General features: G+C 41.5%; 1 protein-coding gene across 2 annotated transcripts; it reads right to left on the reverse strand.

Annotated features, from left to right (window-relative positions):
• Positions 1-444: 444 nt before the first annotated feature.
• LOC130200091 (inactive dipeptidyl peptidase 10) lies at positions 445-21,006 on the reverse strand. 2 transcript variants are annotated; one of them, XM_056424056.1, is made up of 25 exons: positions 19,102-21,006; positions 18,745-18,859; positions 17,510-17,605; positions 17,218-17,312; positions 15,469-15,540; positions 11,543-11,595; positions 10,864-10,945; positions 10,357-10,477; positions 10,075-10,229; positions 8,518-8,615; positions 7,920-8,037; positions 7,493-7,534; positions 7,304-7,408; positions 5,760-5,851; positions 4,958-5,005; positions 3,765-3,883; positions 3,621-3,668; positions 3,268-3,366; positions 2,846-2,912; positions 2,507-2,701; positions 2,352-2,406; positions 2,158-2,257; positions 1,992-2,050; positions 1,754-1,826; positions 445-1,674 (listed from the first exon to the last, which is right to left on the reverse strand). In XM_056424056.1, the coding sequence occupies exons 1-25, from the start codon at positions 19,114-19,116 to the stop codon at positions 1,457-1,459; spliced, it is 2,340 nt and encodes a 779-aa protein (XP_056280031.1). In that variant the 5' UTR covers positions 19,117-21,006; the 3' UTR covers positions 445-1,456. The 2 variants fall into 2 exon arrangements, with proteins under 2 accessions (XP_056280031.1, XP_056280030.1); XM_056424055.1 differs by lacking the exons at positions 11,543-11,595; positions 18,745-18,859; positions 19,102-21,006 and having other exon boundaries at positions 17,510-17,596.
• Positions 21,007-21,662: the final 656 nt, after the last annotated feature.

Here is a 21,662-nt window from a genome sequence, read left to right on the forward strand (position 1 = left end):
TGAGCTTTACCACTGAAAATGTCTCAAGATCAATGAGGAACATGACACTGAAGATATGTGGTTGCGATAATTGAATTATACTTTATCTTTGAAGATAAGCATGTATGTTGTATATGCCTATGTATTTGTTTGCAAGTTATCATAGGCCACACATATGCATTAATTATGGTATTCTTACCTAATGCTATATTGTATATGGATTCATCTGTCTGAATAAATAAAGTTGAATATATCAGTGGTCATGATCTATAGGCATTGTAAGCAGTAATAGCTGATAATATTACCTGTGAATGCCACGCAGCAATACTTTTGCAGAGATCAAAGTCAGTAATTACCAAGTGTTAGCACATGATACGATTGTTTTAATAATGATCTATACAAATGGTTATGTTAGGCAGCTTAGTGAAGGAACACAACTAGATTGTTGCTGTAAAACAAGTTGAAACTTTATTGTCAATGATTGTTGGAAAATAGGAGTGGCCTTTTTAGATTCAAGGGCATTCATTTTCAAACCCACTGCATGCAATTTACCTTTATGGTTCGATTGAACTTCCTTTATGGACTAACATAATGGCTCAACAAATTGTTCAAAGATATATTTTAATTCTGCAATACACAATACATGTTTAAAATGATAAGATGTACCAAAACAGAAACATATTGTACTTCCCAAAACAGTAAAAAGACAGTCCTACATAGACGTTCTTGTAATCGTCCTTGAACCAGAGCTTGTGTTGTAAATAGTCACAGTTGCCTCATTCTTTATCACAAAATGCAAGTGATGCCAAAAGAACCAGTGGATAAAGTCCACAAAATGTATTTGGCACATTAAGAATGATCCATATGGGTCATTTAACTTTATTTAAGATGTATTACATTGTGAAAAACACCTACAATAACTCAGATTGTACAATGTTATCTTTGAGATTGTGGAGTCTTCCCAGGAAACGGATTAGTAGGGCCAGGTTGCATGTTATATTAGAGTAGGATTCAAATATCTCGTATGTATTGTACATTACAACATTTTCGAGGAATATATTCTGTATGAATCTGATCTCACAATCCAGATCTAAGGATTTTTTCCAAAGAGCTGTTGGGATATTAAAATCTGCAAAACACAGACAATGCTAAAAACTAATCCATATCATGCAGCCATTATGACATGCATGTTTTAAAATCTGTGTAAAACTTTGGCAGAATCAGTAGCCTTCTAGTCCACACCATATCAAGTGCATTTTGTAAACAAACTGCCTCAAACATACAGTATGACAGCAAACATAACTGTGTGCAACAAGATATACAGTACATCAATGTTTCCAGAATTTGTAGGAGGTGATCTGATGTGTTTGGTCCCCACTTCTTTGCTCTTGTGCGTGGTAATCCGACCCAAGGTAATGCATAACATGGCATTCAGTCCAAATATAGTCCTTACAGAAAGAGGGAAGGGGCTCTGGTCTCAGTCATCTTCTTCCTCGTCATCTTCTACGGGATCTAGGAGGATGCTGTGCTTCAAGCAGGACTGGAGGTAGTTCACCACTGTCCGCTGGAAGTGCTGGATGCTGTGCGCCTCCCTCAGAACGTGGCCCTCATCTGGATACAGCTGCAGGGAGTAATTGGCTTCCACCTTCACCAGTCGGCTCAGGAGCTCCGCGCTGTGCTGGAAATGTACCCTGGCTTTGGCCAAAGACACACATACATTGAAATTAGAGGTGAGAAAATAGAATTAAAAACAAAACGTGTCACAAAATCTCACCATCTGCAGTTCCATGAAGAATAAGGAATCTCGCATCTTTCAGCTTGTTAACCTCCTCCAGCAAAGAGGCAGTCTGAAAAGATATGCCATCACAACACAAGTGTAACAGCGATACACTAAATCCCACCTTTTACACATTTATACGTTGTTAAATGTTCCATTTTTGTTGAAACTGTTCAGACTGCATTCTCTTTGGGGCAAAAAAAAACTGTAACTGAGAATATATCCACATCCTCACCGAGTAAGCATGCTCCTCCTTAGCTGGAAGGCCTAAATACCGCTCTGAGAATGCTGCACCTGAAATAAGTGGAACAACTTGTTCTCAAATACACAAGTTGTGTCTGTTTCATCACAATTCCCATGGACTTAATGTTTGAATAGTTAATGACATGATCTCAACTCACTATAAAGCCTGAAGTCAGTTATTGGTGCCACAGCGGCCGTGCATTGGAAGAGCTTATCTGTTGAAGCTAGCATCTTGAGAGTTAAATATCCGCCAAATGCCTGCAAGGAGAAACGGAAAAGTGCTGAAACATACATGCAATAGCTTAAAGGGCTTCAATAGGATAATTGAGTTTTTATTTTTGAATGCTGTAACCTTGCCATAGAGGACAATCCGACGATCGTCAATGTAAGGCAGTTGCATCAACAGCCTGTGGATACATAATTAATTCCAATTAGTTAACCAATTTAGAGGCAATATTCTCAGGTGTCAATTATAGAGCTTTATTTAGTTAGCATAACTAAACTTACTCTATAACTCCCAGATAATCTTTGACTCTAACTGAGCCAAGCTTGCGCGGATCCACGGTGGTGGTCTTCTGTCCCCGGCCAACCCCACTCCTGCCATCGACCCAGGCCAGGGCCACATTGTGAGTGCCTGAGAGAACCTGAGGCCAGTCAAGGGCAAATTCCTCTGTCACCGACTGACTGCCTGGCACGCCATCCCTGAGCGACAAGACAAACAGGATCAGCAAGTACGGGGATAGATGCTCGGGGGCGGGGAAGAGTGAAGAAAAGGCCAGGGATCATAGGTTGCCAAACAGGTGACATGAAATAACTCTTAGCTGCTGCTTGTACAGTGATGCTCACACAATGACGAGCAGAGGGTGCAGGCGGGTCTCGTAACCTTGAGGTAGAGATAGTTTCAGATGTAGATCTAAGGAAAGCAAAAAAGGTCAACTGTCCATAGACATGTTAGGATTGCAGCTTCATTTAGAGCCTCTGTCTGACACATCTGAAGCACATATAAATGATCTTTCAAGAACAAAACATGCACAATCGTACAAAGAGAATAATTGGCGCTGGCCCTTGAGTAGATGACTCAAGGCATTAATTACCAGATCACCAAATGTGTAACAAAATTAGTTGGACTATATTTGACACTTGCAGCCAGTGCTAAATATAGTTAGACTGCTTAAGAAGGGCACTCAAGGTGATATGTGATTGCTTGTGTGGCTAATATCCTAAACATCAAAACAGATAGAATAAAGCCAATGTTTTTTTCATTGTACCGTGGTTGTCTGCTGGGAGTGTCCTGAACAGAGTCTCAGGGAGCCTCTTGTCCTCCAGAGCTTTAGATAGAGGGCTGTTATCCTCCAAGACGACATATCCTACAGAAGATTAAACATCAGCGTGTGACATAATTACGAATAAATATCAAAACTGATGCACTAAGCAGACAAATCATCTCCACGCAGACAGCTTTAACTAAGAGCTACAGACAGATGGCAGTGTTCACAACCTGGGAGTAAAGAGTCTACATTGGGTGTGCTTGAAAATAGCTTCCTCTGCAGGCAGTAGCAGGAAACTGCAGACAAGTATTGTGTGTGGGTGTCATTATACAATAAGCAGATGGATCACTTACTGGAGGGGTCCTTTGTACTGTGAACCGTCACTTTGGGTATTCCTGGGCCTGGGGGATTTTTCAAAAGAAAGACATTCTAAAACCAACTGTCTGAGCAGCGTGAACCTTGAAAGCATCCACTTTGCTTTTGTGTTTCTCAGTTACCTAGACAATAGAGGATGAAGTGGGTTTGATTGGGGCTGAATTCAGCTTTAAGGAAGCGACATCCATCCATTAGAGTACAGGAGATGCACCGGCGCTGAAACACTCCATCCAGGTCCACACTTGGAAACAAGAGAAAAGGTGTTATTGACCACACGCTTGAGGAATAGGACATTCGGAAAGTGGTTTGATTAGCACCAGGAGAGGGTCAATTATTTGCAAAGGTATTGAGAGAAAGTGTTAGTGTCCTGAGACTAACTAAGCAGATGATTTTTAAGAAACAAATGTGTGTTCAATAGGACTAGACATAAAAGTGGTTATACAGGTTGCTCTGTATCGAGTCTCTCAATGACCCTCTCCACTATGCTGCTTACACATTTCAAACAAGATTAATCATATAGGCCAAGTTGAAACAAGCTGCGCCATCTCCTGAAGTCCAAATCTATGTAATCTAATAAAAAGATAAGAGGCTGATGAGGGAACAGAAAAGTGTGTCTTAAGTGTCAGCACAGATGGTCCTGGTCCACTGAGAGGGATTCTTTCTTTTATGAATGTGTCAGGAGAGCTCTTGGCCTTAAGCATGTCCAGCTCCCAAGAATAAAGATTCACATATCAACAGGTAATTATTAACACAATTAAGTGCAGTTTCTCTTCTCAATATTTTCCAACTACTTTGGTCTAAACCGCTGAATTTTAGTAAAGAAAAACAAAAAACTGGATATTCATAATGCCCAGAGGATGAAACCTTGTGATTTTTGACATCCTCTGACTTTTCATCTAGCACCACCATACAGTCAAAATGTCCATTTATCCACGAAGAAATCGGATTATCTACTAGATGGATTGGCATATGTTGTGTACATCCATGCATGGTCCCCAGAGGATTCATCTTTAAAAAAAGTCAACAAATATTTGATAGATTGACATTAAAATAACTTCCTCCTAGCGCCACCATTAGGTCATAGGTGCAAAACTGATATTTATAATCAAATACCTGATAAACTGATCGGCATCAGAAAGATGTTAGCATTTAGCTTAAAGCACCACTGTGTTTTGGCTGGAGACTCTAGTTCAACGTTAATAACAAGACTTATTTTCTAACAACATATATATCTTACAGGTGATGTCAATAATGTGTCTTTTTAAATAGCTTTGAACTGAATCTGTACCGACGTTTCAGAGGGAAACACGTTTACCTATAAAGGTGTCTGCTTTGTCTGGATTCCTCTGCGCTCAGGAAATAGCTGATAATGAGAAAATCAAACCACAAACACAACAAGTTACATCAACATCGATCACCTTTGGGTATCTTAACTTCCTAAAAATGTTTCTGGATATCAATTATTCATGACAAGAATACACATTTACATACTTCGGCATGTTAAGAAATCACACTTAAAATCAAAAGTGTAAGTGGATGTGCATCAAAGCGTCATATGTATCTATCCAGCTCTATGTAAGTTGAGTGCTGAGAGACAGAAAGACTTGTGTGGAGGCCAAAAGCAGAATCAACCCCGTTGGGCTTTGAGACAGCAAACAACTGACTCCATCTTCAATTGACTTTGCTGGATTGCCTGTGATGCTCACGCCCCAGTCACTCAGCTCATGAGTGGTTTCTGCCCCCAGCAGGATAAAGACAGATTTAAGTGATAACCTGCTCTGTTCAAATGTCATCATTTAGTCTCTTCAGTGGCAAAGCATTGCCACAAGCAAAATTAAAGACATTTATGTGGGACTTTTTTCACAGAGATCAATGCTAAATGTTAAAATTGCACTTTGAGTTATTTTTAAGAAGATAATCTGATGTCAACCATTCACCCAGTGTCTGGCCTAACAAAGGAGTTGCTCTTGAGGCTCTGACCTCTAGAAATTGCTCTCAGCGAGAGATTGGCCACTATTCTATTCCAGCCCCCATTTTCTATTCACAGTAAGGAATTGTAAGGTGTAAAAGATGTGGAAGGTGAGTAAATCTGTCTCCACACAGTGACTATAACATACATTTTCCCAGCCTTCTCGTCGAGGGCACAAAGCAAGGTGACGTCCCAGCTCCCTGATGTCAGGAAGCGAGGAGGCACTGAGGGGATGGCAGGCTGCGTTACAATGAGAAAGAGAGATGAAGAGCAGTGAGGAAACCAGCTGATACACAGAATAAATATAGCCGCAGCGATACATGTGACAGAGGATGGACGGGGGAGATGAAGTTCATAACGTTAAACCAAGTGAAGGCTCCAGAGAGAGTTCAGGAACAGAACAGAATGTTTTAATCAATGATTTGAGCCAACGCCACTGATTATTTGCATGAGCCCAAAGGTGTCACAACCCCTCAGACCTCTCCATAGTATTTGTTCAATATTCTGCCTGGTTGGCTATGTCATTAACTGCCTTGTAATTTTAGGCCGAGCCACACTTACCTGTCCTTTATGCCAGTTACACCAACTGACATCTTCCTCCCCCTAGCTCACCTGCTTCCCATATCCCTCTATGCAACAGTAGCATTTATGAAGGTCCACTTTCAAATACTTAAATGCTCGATCTTTTCATGTTGAAAGCATTTGTTACCCGATTCTGGTTCTGATCCCGTTTACTACCATGTTTTTGGCTTTCTGATTCCTGTCTACTCCCTGTAATGGTTACAGGTACTGGAACCCAAAAGCACGACAAACACAGGAATGCAGGAGGAGGCTCTTTACTTAATGTTTCAGGCAGGGTCAAAACCGGGTGGTCCGTCAAACAGGGCAACAAATCCAAAAGGGGCAGGTAAAAATCTCAAATCGGGTTAACAGGCAAACAGGGTCGTAACAAGCAGATTAAAACTAGTACTAGGAATTCTCTGGAAAGTTTGGCAACGACACACAAGACAATCTGGCAGAGGACAAGTGGAAGTGAGGGAGCTAAATAGTGAGGGACTAATGAGGGGATGGGCTGCAGGTGAGAAGGGCGTGAGGACCAGGTGAAGGGAATGAGGGACAATCAGGTGAGGATGACAGGATCTGGAATGACAGGAGAGTTAATTAAACATGTAAGCAGGATGAATTTAACTAGGAAGGTAGGGAATTCGTGACACTTCCGGCCTGTTTTGCCTTGTTCTGATTGTTTCCTTGGTTGCTTAAAATAAATCTCATTGATTGATGTATAACATATGCTTCTACATTCTTCACCTGTCCACTAATGGCAAAATGGCAACAATAACCAAAAAGCGTGAAAGCTTTTTAATTGCTCTTCTGGGCTCGCATTAATTACTAAATATAATCTACCTGAACTTCCTTCCAGATGTAAAAAGCAAAACGGCCATTCCAGTAATAATAAGTGAAATGCCTCCTGAGATAAAGGTGGTGTTTTAGTATTTATGAACAAAAACAAATATCAATGAATTAGAGAGGAGGACATGATTTAAAGAAAACCAGATTTTAAAGGTCTGTGCTGCTGAGATCTGCTATCAAAGTATTTCATTGGACTACTGTTGAAATATTGACGACCAATTCTGGCAGAAATCTTCCAAGGATGACTGAATGAAGTAAAAGTGAACTGTCCTCCAAACTGACCTGTGCTGAAAAACCAGCGATATGTTGAAACTCTCCTCGAGCGCCCTGTTTTGCTGGCAGGATCGTATAAAACACAGAGCCGTTTGCTGAAAACAATGGCACATCCTGTTGAGGAAACGTATTGGGTCAAAAAGACAGATAGTTGTGGTAAACAGGTGTAATAAAACGTGAAACATGAGCAATACGTACCTGTCGTTTGTTTTGCATTATGTCCATGGCCATTTTGTGCTTCTTTTGGTTTAGAATCACACAATAAAGAGGAATGTATCAATCAACCTGCTAAAGTTAAGTAGCATTGTGTAAATAAAGCTTATTATATATGTTAATTATTAAATATTGAATATAGAAATAATAAACTACTGGCAATGGGTAACTAAAATCTGTGAGGGTTTAATGAAACGCTATAAGCAATATAATACTGCACGACATCACAGAGAGTTCTTCTCATGCAGCAAATTACTTTAAATATAAATCCAGCCAATAGATGTTTGAGAGCTTTAGGAAATCAATCCTAACTCCCAACACGATGTGAAATAAGTACACATTCTAATACAGCTGTATATTGCAGGGTTGCCATTTGTGGATTACCAATGCTGAACGACTGATGATCACTCACCTCTGAGCAGGCCCCCGTCGTGGCCTCGCACACGCAGAGCACGGATTGGTTCTGGGCACGATTCAGCCAACGAACCGCAAGGCGGGTGCTGCTGATCCAATTCACCATGGAGATGTAGCTGTCTCCGAAGAGGCGATGCAGAAAATGATACATGGGGAATGTAGTAGAAAGGAATGAGAGAAAAGAAACAGTGGAGAGAAATGTTGACACATGAGTAATAATATCCGAGAGGTGATGTCTAGAGTCTTGAAGCTGTATTCTGTTTTTACTAGCTATGCACCATTCCGATTGTTTCAGTCCCAATACCTGGGCTTTTGGTATCAGCCGATACCGAGTACTGATCCGATACCTGTGTTTAGACAATACGCTGTGTGTGCCTCACTGTGTGGAGGTGACTGGGTCCATTAACGAATGTGTACGGCCTGACTTCAACATTGCTTTCTTTACTTTGTAAAACAAAATGTAAAGAATGAACGTTGTGTTATTGTTATTTATTAAAATAATGGTATCTGATACCAGATGGGGCAGTCACACTCGTTCAGCAATCTAAGTCAGCATCAGTGCATCTCTAGTTCTTACATTCAGAAAGAAGTAGTACCTGGCCCTGAGGGAGTCAGGGGGCATCATCTCCAGAGTGTGAGCTGGACCATACAGATTCACCACAAACAGACTGACTGATGGGATACTTGAGCCAGCCTGTCAGCACAATAAAAGAAATATAAAAAACAATAAAATAAAATAATTAAAACATGTATGCACAGGCAAGTTTTTTTAGCCATGCAAAAAAAGCACTTTGGTTCAGACTGTAGTGTCTCCAAAAAAAATTTGCCGCAGGTATCAATAATTCCCACAGAATGAATCCTAGTGACCTTGTTGACACCCTGACTTTCTTTCTCTCGCTCCAACCTATGAGGTTGACATGTTTAAGACACTATTAGATGGATTGCCATGACATTTGCTACAGATATTCATGTTACTCTCAGGATAAATTGTAAACATTTGTCTTAATACCTGCAAAACTAATGCCATTCCCAATAGCCTCAGCTGTCATGTTTCGTGTTGCATTGCCCATGTTAAGATGCTAATAGAGTGAACATGGCACATATTACACCCATAGACAGCATATTACAGGACTGTCTCAGAAAATTAGAATATTGTGATGAAGTTCTTTATTTTCTGCAATGCAATTAAAAAAACAAAAATGTCATGCATTCTGGATTCATTACAAATCAACTGAAATATTGCAAGCCTTTTATTCTTTTAATATTGCTGATTATGGCTTACAGCTTAAGAAAACTCAAATATCCTATCTCTAAATATTAGAATATCATGAAAAAGTATACTAGTAGGGTATTAAACAAATCACTTGAATTGTCTAATTAACTCGAAACACCTGCAAGGGTTTCCTGAGCCTTGACAAACACTCAGCTGTTATAAATCTTTTTTTTAAATTGGTCTGAGGAAATATTAAAATTTTATGAGATAGGATTTTAGAGTTTTCTTAAGATGTAAGCCATAATCAGCAATATTAAAAGAATAAAAGGCTTGCAATATTTCAGTTGATTTGTAATGAATCCAGAATGCATGACATTTGTTTTTTTAATTGCATTACAGAAAATAAAGAACTTCATCACAATATTCTAATTTTCTGAGACAGTCCTGTATATGAAGTGGATATCTTCACTTTTTGCTTTGTGGATATGGTTTTGATGCCTTGAATTTTGCCCTTTTGCCCTTTTGCCATCTTAGATTTTGACAGTTTTACTGTGGAATCAGAAGTGACTCCTATAATAAATAGGACCATAACTTGAACATCATACTGTATTGAAGAAAACTTGAAACAATTGATTTAGACCAGGGGTGCTCAATACGTCGATCGCGGCGACCTGCCAGTCGATCGCGGCGTAGTAGGCTATGACATTAAAAAAAATTGGCCCGCCCCCCTGTCACTTTCTCTATAGCGCCACATTACAGCAGAAGCATGTCATTCCCCCCCCCCCCCCCCCCCCCGTCGGTCGATCGCCTTGACTTGGTCACATAATAAGTAGCTCGCATGCTGAAAAAGTGTGCGCACCCCTGATTTAGACCATGAACTTAAGTTTACAATAATGATAACTGAGGTAAAAAATCGTATGGTAATTTCATAAATGTTTACCTTTGGGTAGGGGAAGAGCAAATTGGAGGGGTAGAGACCACCTAAGAAGTGAGGTATTTCCATCACAGGTGTGGCAGAGTTGTTGATGGTGAGGTACGCCAGCCGGGCCCCGTCCATAGACCACCAGTGGGCAACATATGTCAAAAGCACTTCCTCTGTTTTAAAAGACAAATGTATGTTATTATATCAGAATCAAAGCTTACACCTGCTGTTCAGAATCATTGTTGTCAGTTTGGTTTTGCAGATGTTTCACTATAGTGTAAGTGCTGGAATACATCCAACCTTCATAAATCCAGTCAGAGAGTCCGTTCACCACGTTCTGCTCCAGGTCCGCGGTTGTGAGACGCAGGGCTCTGCTGGTTACACTCAGCTTGTAGTAGATATCTCCGTCAAACACATAGGCCTGGCATGAGTGGCACAGACAGACCAGGCAAATTCATTATAAAAGACAGTACAGCTGAAGGTTTCATAGTTTGCTGCCAGAATCGAGCGCTGGTCGGACACCCTCCAGGAGTGAATGAATCATTGGCCAGCACAAGTGAGAGCCAATACATCTTTACTTTCCAGTTAATATGCAGCAGCCGCAGCAGCAAAAAGCCAATTACAACACAGGGAAGGTAGATTAATGATATTATGAGTGTACAACAACTCAATTATAGCAACACGGTTTCCGCAATGACCCCTGAGATGGAGCTCATCTCAAAATGACAGAGACATGATACCATTGTAGCTGATTTAGATGACGTAGACAGCACATTGATCAGGTAAATGAGAGAGCCCCCAGCTTACCAGCTGGCTCCCCTGAGGCCCCCAGGAAGCGTATTGTAGCACTGCCTTCTCCCTCTCCGGAGGATTAAGCTCCAGCAGATCCCTGGAACACACACAAATACTCAGACATAAGCCCTCTGTTAGGGTTGCGTGTCCTGTTTACAGCCCCCTCAGGTCCATCCATGCCCTGGCCTTGAGCTTTGCTTGAGAGAGACACTGCACTGTGAGGACAAAGGAGCAAGATGCAGACAGGGAAAAACAAAACAGAGAATGGAGTTGCTACATGCAAGAGTGCGACATTTCTTGTTACATATTCCGAGCTGCACTTATTTTCTTCCGAAGCACAGGCATACATTTTCCTCCGAGACATACTCAGGCAATGAACAATACTGCAGGTCCTCTCGAATTCCTTTATCAAAACCATTCCTCAGAAGCTCCAGGATTCATCCACAGCCACCACTGAGTTTTTCCACTGATATAATGCTGATTATGAATCTCAGGCAGTGGAATCTGAAGTACAGTACACACCTTATGAAACCTGGAAAGACCACTCAATAATGAATGCATGTCTGACAGAAACATGAGGCTCTGATTCGATGAGACACACTCTGGGGGACGTTTTTCAATCCGCAGGTCTGCTTGCATTGGTGATGCTCATGCCCAGTGCAGTCCATGCATTAGCATTCATGACTCCACCTACCCATTAGCCACATTGTAGATAGCATAGGAGGCTGTGAAGGACTGAGAGAACACCTGAAAGAGGTAAAGGATATCATGCACACAGGTGTGCCACACACATGTATTTTAGTGCTCACACATGCTCATACACATGTACAAAGAAAAAATAAACAAAAAGCAAGAGGAAGATATGTTTATTTCCTGTGGCGTATTGCTTTTTAAAAGGGCAGCAAAATGATGCGACACAATTTAGAAATTATTAATAGTTTTAATTAATTTAATAACAAACTGATGCTATTCTTTCACCTAAGCAGTAGAAGCAAAGTATCTGCAAGGGTGGCAATATTACCAAGGCTAAAAATTAAGAGAGATAGAAAGTGTGAAAGATAGTGCAGGAAATATAAAGGAATAGTGAAGAAAAACATGTTATGCCAGCAGAGATGTCAAACCTCGAGAACTCAAGAGTTTTCAGGAAATTTCCGATTACGAGATCATGAATAGGACAAGAGTCGTTGATTGAAGTCAGCATAAGAGCATTCAGGTCAATCTTCCAAGTTTATGGACACATTTTCTGTTTCAGAACTGAAACACTACAATAGAATAAAGTTTGTTTGGGTGAAAAAAAACCATTCTGTGGTAATCTCTTATTCATCGTCTTTGGGGCAGCCACAGACACTCAATGACATAACAAGAGTTCTGGCTTTGAGAGAGTAGCAGCTCAAATATTGATAGAAACACAGTGGGAATAATATAGAGAAATTCTTTTTGTAGGTGGGGTTCCCATTCCAGAAACTAAGACAGACCTTATTATTAAATAGTATTGTTACAGCTAATATATTTCCCACTGAGATTATTCATTGTGGCTGGCAACCCTGACACAGGCATCAGCAGCTCAATGAATAATTCAATTAACACACTGAAGAAGACGAAAGGCCCAGAATCAATGAATGTGTGCATGTATATGTGTGTATGTGTGTGTGTGTGTGTGTGTGTGTGAGTGTAAACCGCAATTGACTACAGCATTACCTGACGAATTCTCGGTAATGTATTGATTTGTATTATTCTTTTTTCCCTCTCAGGTTGGAAACAGACCATTTGCCCACTGGCCTCTGAAAGCATGACCCTTCCGAATAACCAGGACCCAAAGAAATTAAATGTCACATCTTCTATACAGCATATTTAGCAGTGAAATTGGATTTTCCCCCGTGTTGTTTGTCTGTTGCTATAAAATGCAAGGATCGAAAGACACAGCGATAAAGAAATAAAGAAATTCTAAAGGCTATCGAAAGAAATTGAAATCTGATTGTGGCGTAAAGTCTGAGCATGAGGGGGGAATAGAGCGCACAGCTGTTACAATTACGACCACAAATAACTGCAATGACAGAAAGACGAAGGGTTGAATTGGTCCAACACTATGGGAAAAGGGGAGAGCGGGAGATAGAGAGAAAGAAATAAGGGCAGGAAGGGAGGAAAGGATGCAGAGACAAGGACTGATCTTGGTCCTTACAGGGAGCATCACTCTTCGAGGCCACAGGGGTTGGCATCCCCATGGTCACGTTCAATCAGCTGTTCATGATTTGTAAATGAACCCAGAGCTTCTGCTCATGATTTAACATCATGGGGCTGATGACGGAGACTTAACTTCATTGTGCGTTTGTGTGTCAGTGTGATAAACAGAGAGACAGTGAGAACATCTGAGGAAGAGTGCATTATAATGTGGCTGCCTGTAACATATCATAAATCCTCCATAAATCCTCCCCCACACACACACACTTTACTACCGCCCCCTATCCAATCCATGACAAAAAAATGGGGGTGAGTGCATAAAACACAAATTAAACACTAATAAAATAGCTTGTTAATAAACAGGTGTTAAAGTAAACTTATAGGTATTACAACACATTTTGAAGGAGCACATCTATAATATACATTGTACCCTGCATGATACATAACACTAAACCCAATAGCACCGTTCCCTCTCAACATTGTTCCTGTCTCACAAGCGTTTCTTAGCAGCCCCACTATGCGCTGCCTTTGATACCAGCACCCATCAGCATATGCTGCAGAGTGTAGACACGACTCCGTTGGCATCTCATTTGTCCCTAAACTGCTTTGTCTTAGCAGGTGCTGGTCCGTTTGCCTCCGCTCAGTAATCCGAGATTGATCTCGCATCCCTCTTCGATAAAAAAAAAAAGTGGGACTTCTCTTTTTTGCTCACAAACCCGTTTAATTCAAACAGGCTTTGAGGAAAGACATTTTCCTGAGTACAAGTAATCTGCTCGCTCTTGTTCCTATGTGGCCAAATCCCTAACTCCCTTCCATGTACACTCTTATCAAAATCCATTTATTTTCACCCACCAGGCACACAGCCCTCCCTAAAGCCTCCAGAGCTAATACCGAATCCAAAGAAGCCTTTTAACTGGACCCAGAGTCTGCTCATCCATTTCTCTCCACTGCAGCTTTCTCCTTTCGGCATTTCTGTCATTCTTTGATAACCATTCTGATTGATTTCAACAGGGCAGTGTATTTGAGGGGAAATGGTGAACATCTTTCTGCCCAACTCCCATCTTCACAAGTGGCTTCCCCCACCTCTCTCTCTGTTTTTCTCTCTCGTTCTCTGCCACTCTCAGCTCGTGCCACTCCTCTTTCAAACAACAAAGCTAGTTCCTGGCGCAAACTGCTTCAGTCAGCACAAATCCACTCCACAGATGGACAGAAAGAAAGTGGCAGAGAGTGAGGAAGAAGGCGCGAAGAGAGAAGAATGGCGCTTGAAAGACGAGGAGGATAGAGGAATAGCCCCCATGCACACAAGAAGCCAACCATGCTAACGCACACATATACATTTTGTAATGACTCCATGTGGCAGGCCCACTTCCTAAGATTCCCTCCAGTGTGAACACACTGAGCAAACAGATGAGAGGAGAATATTCCTGCTGACATCAAAGTATGCTAATTTTATATATCTAAAGCAATCCCCAGATTGGACAAAGATCTGAGCCCTTTCTCTCCAGAGATATCTGAAAAGTGATTGAATGTATGTTAATCACTGAATAATGCAGTTAGAATGGATACATTATGTTTAAACGAATACTGTAACACTGCAACAGGATCACTCACCCGCCCCCCCTACCCCCAGAAAAGAAGTGACTAAACAAATGAGAGTGGGAGAGAGCAGCAAAATCAGATTTCTGGTTTTTAATAAAAATGTGGGGGGAAATGTGCTGAGGGGTTTAATTTCATCTTAATTCTGCTTCCGTCTGTCGCTGATTAATTGCAAATGACACGACTTGCATGCTCTTTGAGGAAAGACCCAACTATTTATTAATGGTGCGGGTATTTGCAAAGGGAGGCGGCAGAAGGAACTGATCGATGTGGTGTTAAAGTAAAGGGAGCAAAAATATTTGCTTCGACACAAAGCAAATATTTTTGCTCCCTTTACTTTCAACCACAGCGCGTACCCAAAACCACCTGGGATTGTGATTCTTGGTCGCTTCTCATTAAAATTCCACACCGAACTAGCGGGGCGATTTCATTACTGCAGCTCCCACTTTATCCCTCCAACTCCCTGATCCCCCCCCCCCCCCCCCCACTACCACACGGATCACTCACTCTAAGCTTTCCTCAACCCGCTGCACCTTCCACCATCAGCCAGTTTAAATATTCAACTCCCCATATGTTATCCCAGTCATGTGGCGGGGCGTGTTGTAGAGCTTACGAGTGCTGCAGTAGCAGAAATAGCACGCACACACACACACACACACACACAAATACATGCATTGCAGTGTTATTTTGCAGCAACCGGTGGTTTGCTAGACACATTGCGCCGGGTGAGCGGTAACACTCTTTGATATTAGGAGGATAATGTATCACCGTAGATGTCTTCTGAAGGGAAACAGCTTGTTATTCTGGAATAACTCTCAATCAACTTGGCATTCGGAGAAAACTTACCGGTTGAATGTTATACGCCAAGAGGACAGACGTCTTGTCTGCAGACACTTGATATTTAGTAGTGGCCAGGTCCTGTTGAAAGATTAGACGTTACATCATCGGCTGCTTCCCTTTGTTTTCATGGGGAGACAACCCTGTCTCCTTCAAAAGGACATTCCCTTACAACTAAACTGCTCTCATACGAAATATTGTTCTGTCATTTTAAATAGTATGGTTGTATGGGTATTAGAACGTACAAAGAAATGCAAGAAATACTTTATTAGGTTGAGGAAACAAAACTAATTGGTTAGGTCTTAAAAAAGATTACAATTTAAACCAATAAATTGAAAAAGCAGAACCTGAATCAACAATACCTGGTTAGCATTTGGCAACAAAAGTACTAAAGAGACTCATTTGAAACTTAATTGGGATCCAAAATCCACATCGAAATAGGTTTCCCATGAAACGAACAAGGAAGACTTGTTATATGGGATCATCGTTTTTAGAAGACAGGGCTGGTGGAGAAAGTGGTTGTTGGTATAAAATAATTGGATATTTTTCTTTATAGTTAGACATTTTACAACAGCACTCAGGTTTCCTGGCTTATAGTCAGGATAGTTGGGCTCATTTTAGATTCCCAGCTGAACCGTGACAAGATTTTTAGGTCGGTTCTATCGTCCTGTTATTTTCAATTAAGAAACAAACTATGCCGCTGATTATCCTTCTACCAGCTTGAACAAATCATCCATTCTTCACCCTAATTATGTCTTGACTACTGCCAAAAACGTCTGGCAGGAGCTTCCGCTGCGTTCTAATATCACGTTTTCAAAGCTTCCTTGCCTTTATTTATTCTCATTCTTTGCTCATTGTTTCTTGTCTGCAATTTGAATATTTCGACATAGTTTTCGACATCTTTTTACGGAACTGTGAAGCACATTGTCTCCCTGCTTCTAAAATGTGCTTTCTAAAGTTGCACACTTATTTACTTTTGGCTTTTCAGTGCTAGACCTTTATCAGGCAAATAGTTTGTGACAATGAGAAGCCATTATAAATAGAGAATAGGGAAATTACTCTATGGCAATCCCCAATATTGTATGAAAATAAAACACTGGCTGTACAGTATCAACCTTAAATGTGCTCCAATATGTTTACATTAAATGCGTAGAGATGATATAAAATAAATGCTTAATTATTTTTTCTGGTCTAAAAAGTGTTACCTAGAAAAGTTTCATTAATTGCTATGAATTCTAATGTCAATGTTTGACACCATATGTAACTAAAATTGTGTCAGCCATTCATTTATTTAGGGTAATTCCATGTGCATCTTGGTTTTCTTCCAGGAATATATATTTTCCTGGAATAAGTAGGAGCAGCAGAGATAACAAATCCCATCAGAGCACCGAGGAGAGACTTCTTCTCAACCTGACAACACAACCCTGCTTTAAGCTCCTCGGCGATGACCCATATAAGGCTGTCAGTGTCGTGCAGAGGCGGTGTTCAAAATGATGCCCTTGCTTGGGAAATTCTCTTTGAAGCCACATGTTGAGAGGGCTCACAGAGCAGCCACATTTAGGGGGAAATGAGCTGATACCGTCACTCTGCCAATTCTTTTTTTGTCCTATGTGGGCTGTGGAAAAGTGGCACTCCACAGCTTCTCTCTCTCGTTCGGGATGCTCTATTGGCCATTCGATTTGTCCAGCTGTCTGTGGCTATAAGCCAATCAATACTGAAATCTGCTCCCTGTCCGTAATAGCTGTTGCTCTAACTCACCAGGGAGCTGTTGTCCACCAGAGTCGAGGTGAGGTTGCTGGAGAGGCTAAATGACAGGACGTGTCCTTCTCTGGTGCGGAGAGCCACTTCATTTTCTGACAGGGTTAAGACAGTTCAGGGAAGAAGATCTTGTGTTATTACAGTGATGGCTTAAATCCAACAGAGGCAGAAACAGATGCTCGGTCTGCCAAGCAGGAGCTCCGTTTCAGGTGAGATCGATAAAGTGGTATTAAAACGGCATGAGCACTTTCTCAGTCGGGAGTAATTTACAAGACGGAACAGGGATCCTTACCGTTCAACCATGCCACACAGGGGTCGTGAATTTTGAACTCCTCACTCTCCAGATCCTCCATTGTGAGATGGGAACGGAGTAGTAAGTGAGATTCATCTTCAGAGACAAAGAGACAAGAGTCCATTGAAGAGTATGTCATGTTTACGGTAAAGCAAATCCTGATCGTGTTGGAGCCTGGTCTATGTATCTGCTTTTCACATTTTTGCCTTTATTTGGCAGATTGCAGAGAAGAGTGGAAGCATGGAGACAAAGGGGTTTGACATGGAACAAAGGTCACCTCTCAAGGCACTTCGGTTTAAAAGAGACGAGATTGTAACACACACACACACACACACACACACACACACACACACACACACACACACACACACACACACACACACACACACACACACACACACACACACACACACACACACACACACACACACACACACACACACACACACACACACACACACACACACACACTTTCTACTCCAGGTAGACATGACTGCAATACTAATGCTCTAAATGTTGTTTAATGCTCCTTTAATGTCTCTGTTTTTATGTTGTAAACATTTAAAACATCTGTTAAATGCACATAACCGCCATTTTGGGAAATACGCTTATTCGCTTTCTGACTACTAATTGGAGAGTTAGATCGCAAGATGGATACCACTCTCACAAGTTTAATATGCATTCAATATAAGGCTACAGGCAACAGCCAGCTATCTTAGCTTGTCATAAAGACTGGAGGCAGAAGGAAGCAGCTAGCCTGGTTCTGTCCAACAATAACAAAATATGAATCCTCTGGTGCAGTGCAGGCAGTTTGGGGATTGTGGTTATTGATTTGCATAACTCTAAAGCGTCCTTCAACATCAGGCAATGGTGTTTATTACTCACATGCCATTAGAAGACGCATCAATAAAATAACCACCTTCATAAAATGGTGAGATCTATTAGCAGACGCATACAGCCCTAAATATAACGTTTTTATCAAGCAGCTCTACTTCCAATGTAAACACAGTCCATGTATGAAACTAAACAAGAGGGAATTTACATTTTGAAACAGATAAAATAAACAATACATACTATTTTAATTTGAGAGCTTTAGAGGAGTTAGTTGTATCGATCTTCTCATATAACTCTGCCAGAGAACACATTTCTCAAAATATCACGCTATCCCTTTAATTCCCTCATTTTCAAAACATCTCTGCTTTGCTGCCTTTTCTCCTCCAACCAGCTCTTCTTACCAGGTGTGAGGAGGATGACAGAGAGAATGACCAGAGACATAACAGCCAGGATCACCACAATGGCTATTCCTATGCCCTTCCAGTTCCGCGGGGGACCATCTGAACTCCCCAGGTCCTGATATGAAAAGAGCACACACAAACACGGTGATGAATGCGAGCACAGCATGTGGAGGAGGACATTAGTGCTGCTTCATCTCCACGCTCTCCCCGACAGGCACATCAATACAGCGAGCCCTATAGCGGAGACTGAGACCAGTCTTCACTGAATTACACATTTTCCAAATGAAAAATACATAAAATTGTTGCATATTTGACTGATCAGACTTTGATTGCGAAAGCAATTTTGGCCACACTTACATTTTTCTTTATCATCGCCTCATTTCACTTCATACAAGACTGATGGTCCATGTGGTTTTGCAAAGAAAAAGAAAAAGAAAAGAGGGAGGTGGAAGTAATAATGATATATGTGTTGCCTGAGTGCTTTTTTACAGGAAAAGCTGCTACTTCTTTCATCTGCTTCGGTGGATCAGAATTTATCCAACAGCAGTGGATGAAGTTGTTAGCGAGGCAATGAAAATCAGGAGAAGTAGTTGGGACTATATAACTATACAATAAATGAAGAGACACAGCTTCAGTTATCAAGAGAGAAAATGCTTCTTCAAGTCTGTGTATATCCTGCTTATGTGATTAGGAAGAGCTGATGGAAGGAGTCGGCATCAGTATCAGTTACGATTAAACACAATCGCATGCTTTTCCCAAACTGTGCTTTACTCCCTCATAAAGAGATGCTGGCACTGCTGAAGCCACCGAGAGCCACTGGAGTGTGAGGGTTCAATCACACTGCAGCTACACATTTCAGGCCTCATTATGGCTGCCCCAACTTTTAGCTTACCCCTCAGAGCCGTGCCTGTCCAGATCACCTTCCTCCAGGCATGAGGGAGGAGGCCTCTTGGCTTGCTGGTCAACAGATTGCTGCTCCTCGGTGCTCCCTGGGTGACACCAGCTGTCCCCGACTAACATATTCTCTCCACAAACATACACTTCTTTACCCCGATTGACCATCGGACTTAAAGCCGCTGGCACATAGTGTATTGAAGTGCTGAAAACTGAGAATGCGCTCACATAAAAATGTCTTAAAATCCATCTCAGAAAAGTGAAACATGGTGAATTCAGCAGGACCTGAGGTGTAAGGGTCAATACAGTTTAACCAGACACCATTTGTTTTGTTCAGATAAAATCCTCCATTCATAATGTTTTTTGGTTTTTTAAACACTTGAGAATTTGTCTCTTATTATAAGGAAGCAGTTTTATTTTACACTCAAGATGAATGGAAGACAAACAAGGTATGCTCGACCGGTTGCCAGCACAGAACTCCTGCCAAGGTCTCATCTTTAATAGACCTCCTTGGCTGCAGTATTATATCATATTTAAACTAAAATCACTCCCAGTTACACCTGCAGGAACAACTTTTAAATAATGTTTGATCCTTCAGGGCTTTTGAATCTATACTGGTCTTTACAACACTTAGTTTTGTCTGCATCTCTCCACCATTATCTACCCATCAGATAAAGAAAGCTAGAGTCGTCTATGAATGCTTTGGGAGCAGTCAACTCTGAGAGCATCTTCAGCACTTTCTGTTTGACTGAACGGTTCAAAATAAAAAGAAGTGTGAGCTGAATGTCTACTAGGTGTATGTTAAAAAATGCAAAACATGAATAGCACTGGCTAGGTATCTTGGTTAAATAAAACATATAAATAATGATATTCCAGGATCTCAGAGTAGAAAGGGACGTTTTAAATTAAATTCCTCCACTTGACTGATTCCATCACTGTAACGGCTCGTGTGTAGACCCAAATGCACCCTCGACTCCAGGGATCCTTCGAACTTATATTCCACACTCTGGAAACGGCAGGCAGAGTATCAACAGGACGAAGAGCTGGTAGGTTCACGGGGAGTCGGACTAGCGGGTTAACCAGGGACGGGCAGGGTCGGCAACAGGAAATCCATCTGGAAACAAGTGCTGGAGAGTCTGGCATAGAAAAGGAAGAACAATCTCTGTGTGTGTGCGTGTGGCAGGAGACTATATAGGGATTTGATTAGTGATCAAAGACAGGTGTGTGAACAGGTGAAGGAAGTCAGACTGACGAGGTGGGAGTGACTGAACCACAGAGTGAGGAGCTGAACTGTGACAACAGGTGTGTGAACAGGTGAAGAGAGTTAGACTGACGACGGGGAGTGAGGAGGGTGTGGAGCTGAAACTGTGACAATCACACAGTATTTTCAATCTCAAGTCCTCTGTCGAATTACTGTGAGCAACGTGAGAGCAGGAACATCCTCCTAATGGGATGCACAGCTCCTATCATTCCCCCTGAGCCCAGACATTAGACCATCATTTCAATTAAGGTTACATTTTCGTTGTAACAGACCTGGGAGAATCCCACATTTGGTTGAATTAGGAGTTTTGCCACACTTACAAATGTGGTCGAGATGTGCCGAGCAGAATCTCCAGTGTGAACATTGGTGGAGCTGACAGTGCTGACTGGTCGTTGATCCCAATGCATAAGGGAATCTAGTGCAGCACAAACTGCAGGCACAGGCGAATAGATGACGAGCTGGGCTGTGTGACCGGCGGGCTTCTGTCAATCAGGTTTTCTTCCGAGCGAGATCAAATATGAATCTAAGTGAGTCATTTAATTTATTCAGCCTCTGAAACCCTTCAGGAGTTTGAGAAAAGGCCTTGATGGGGTGTCAGTCGAAAGGTAAAGTTTAAAAATACCTCTTCTGAAGGAATACCCTTGAGAGGATTTTTTTGGCAAACCATAGAGAACTGCATTAGAGAAGAGAAAGCGCTTCTGTTTGCCAGTGGAGCACGGGGATTTTAACTCAAGCTAATGAGAGAATAAATAAGGTGGACATT

This window comes from Pseudoliparis swirei, chromosome 9, assembly GCF_029220125.1.
Source record: "Pseudoliparis swirei isolate HS2019 ecotype Mariana Trench chromosome 9, NWPU_hadal_v1, whole genome shotgun sequence".
NCBI classification, from domain to species: domain Eukaryota; kingdom Metazoa; phylum Chordata; class Actinopteri; order Perciformes; family Liparidae; genus Pseudoliparis; species Pseudoliparis swirei.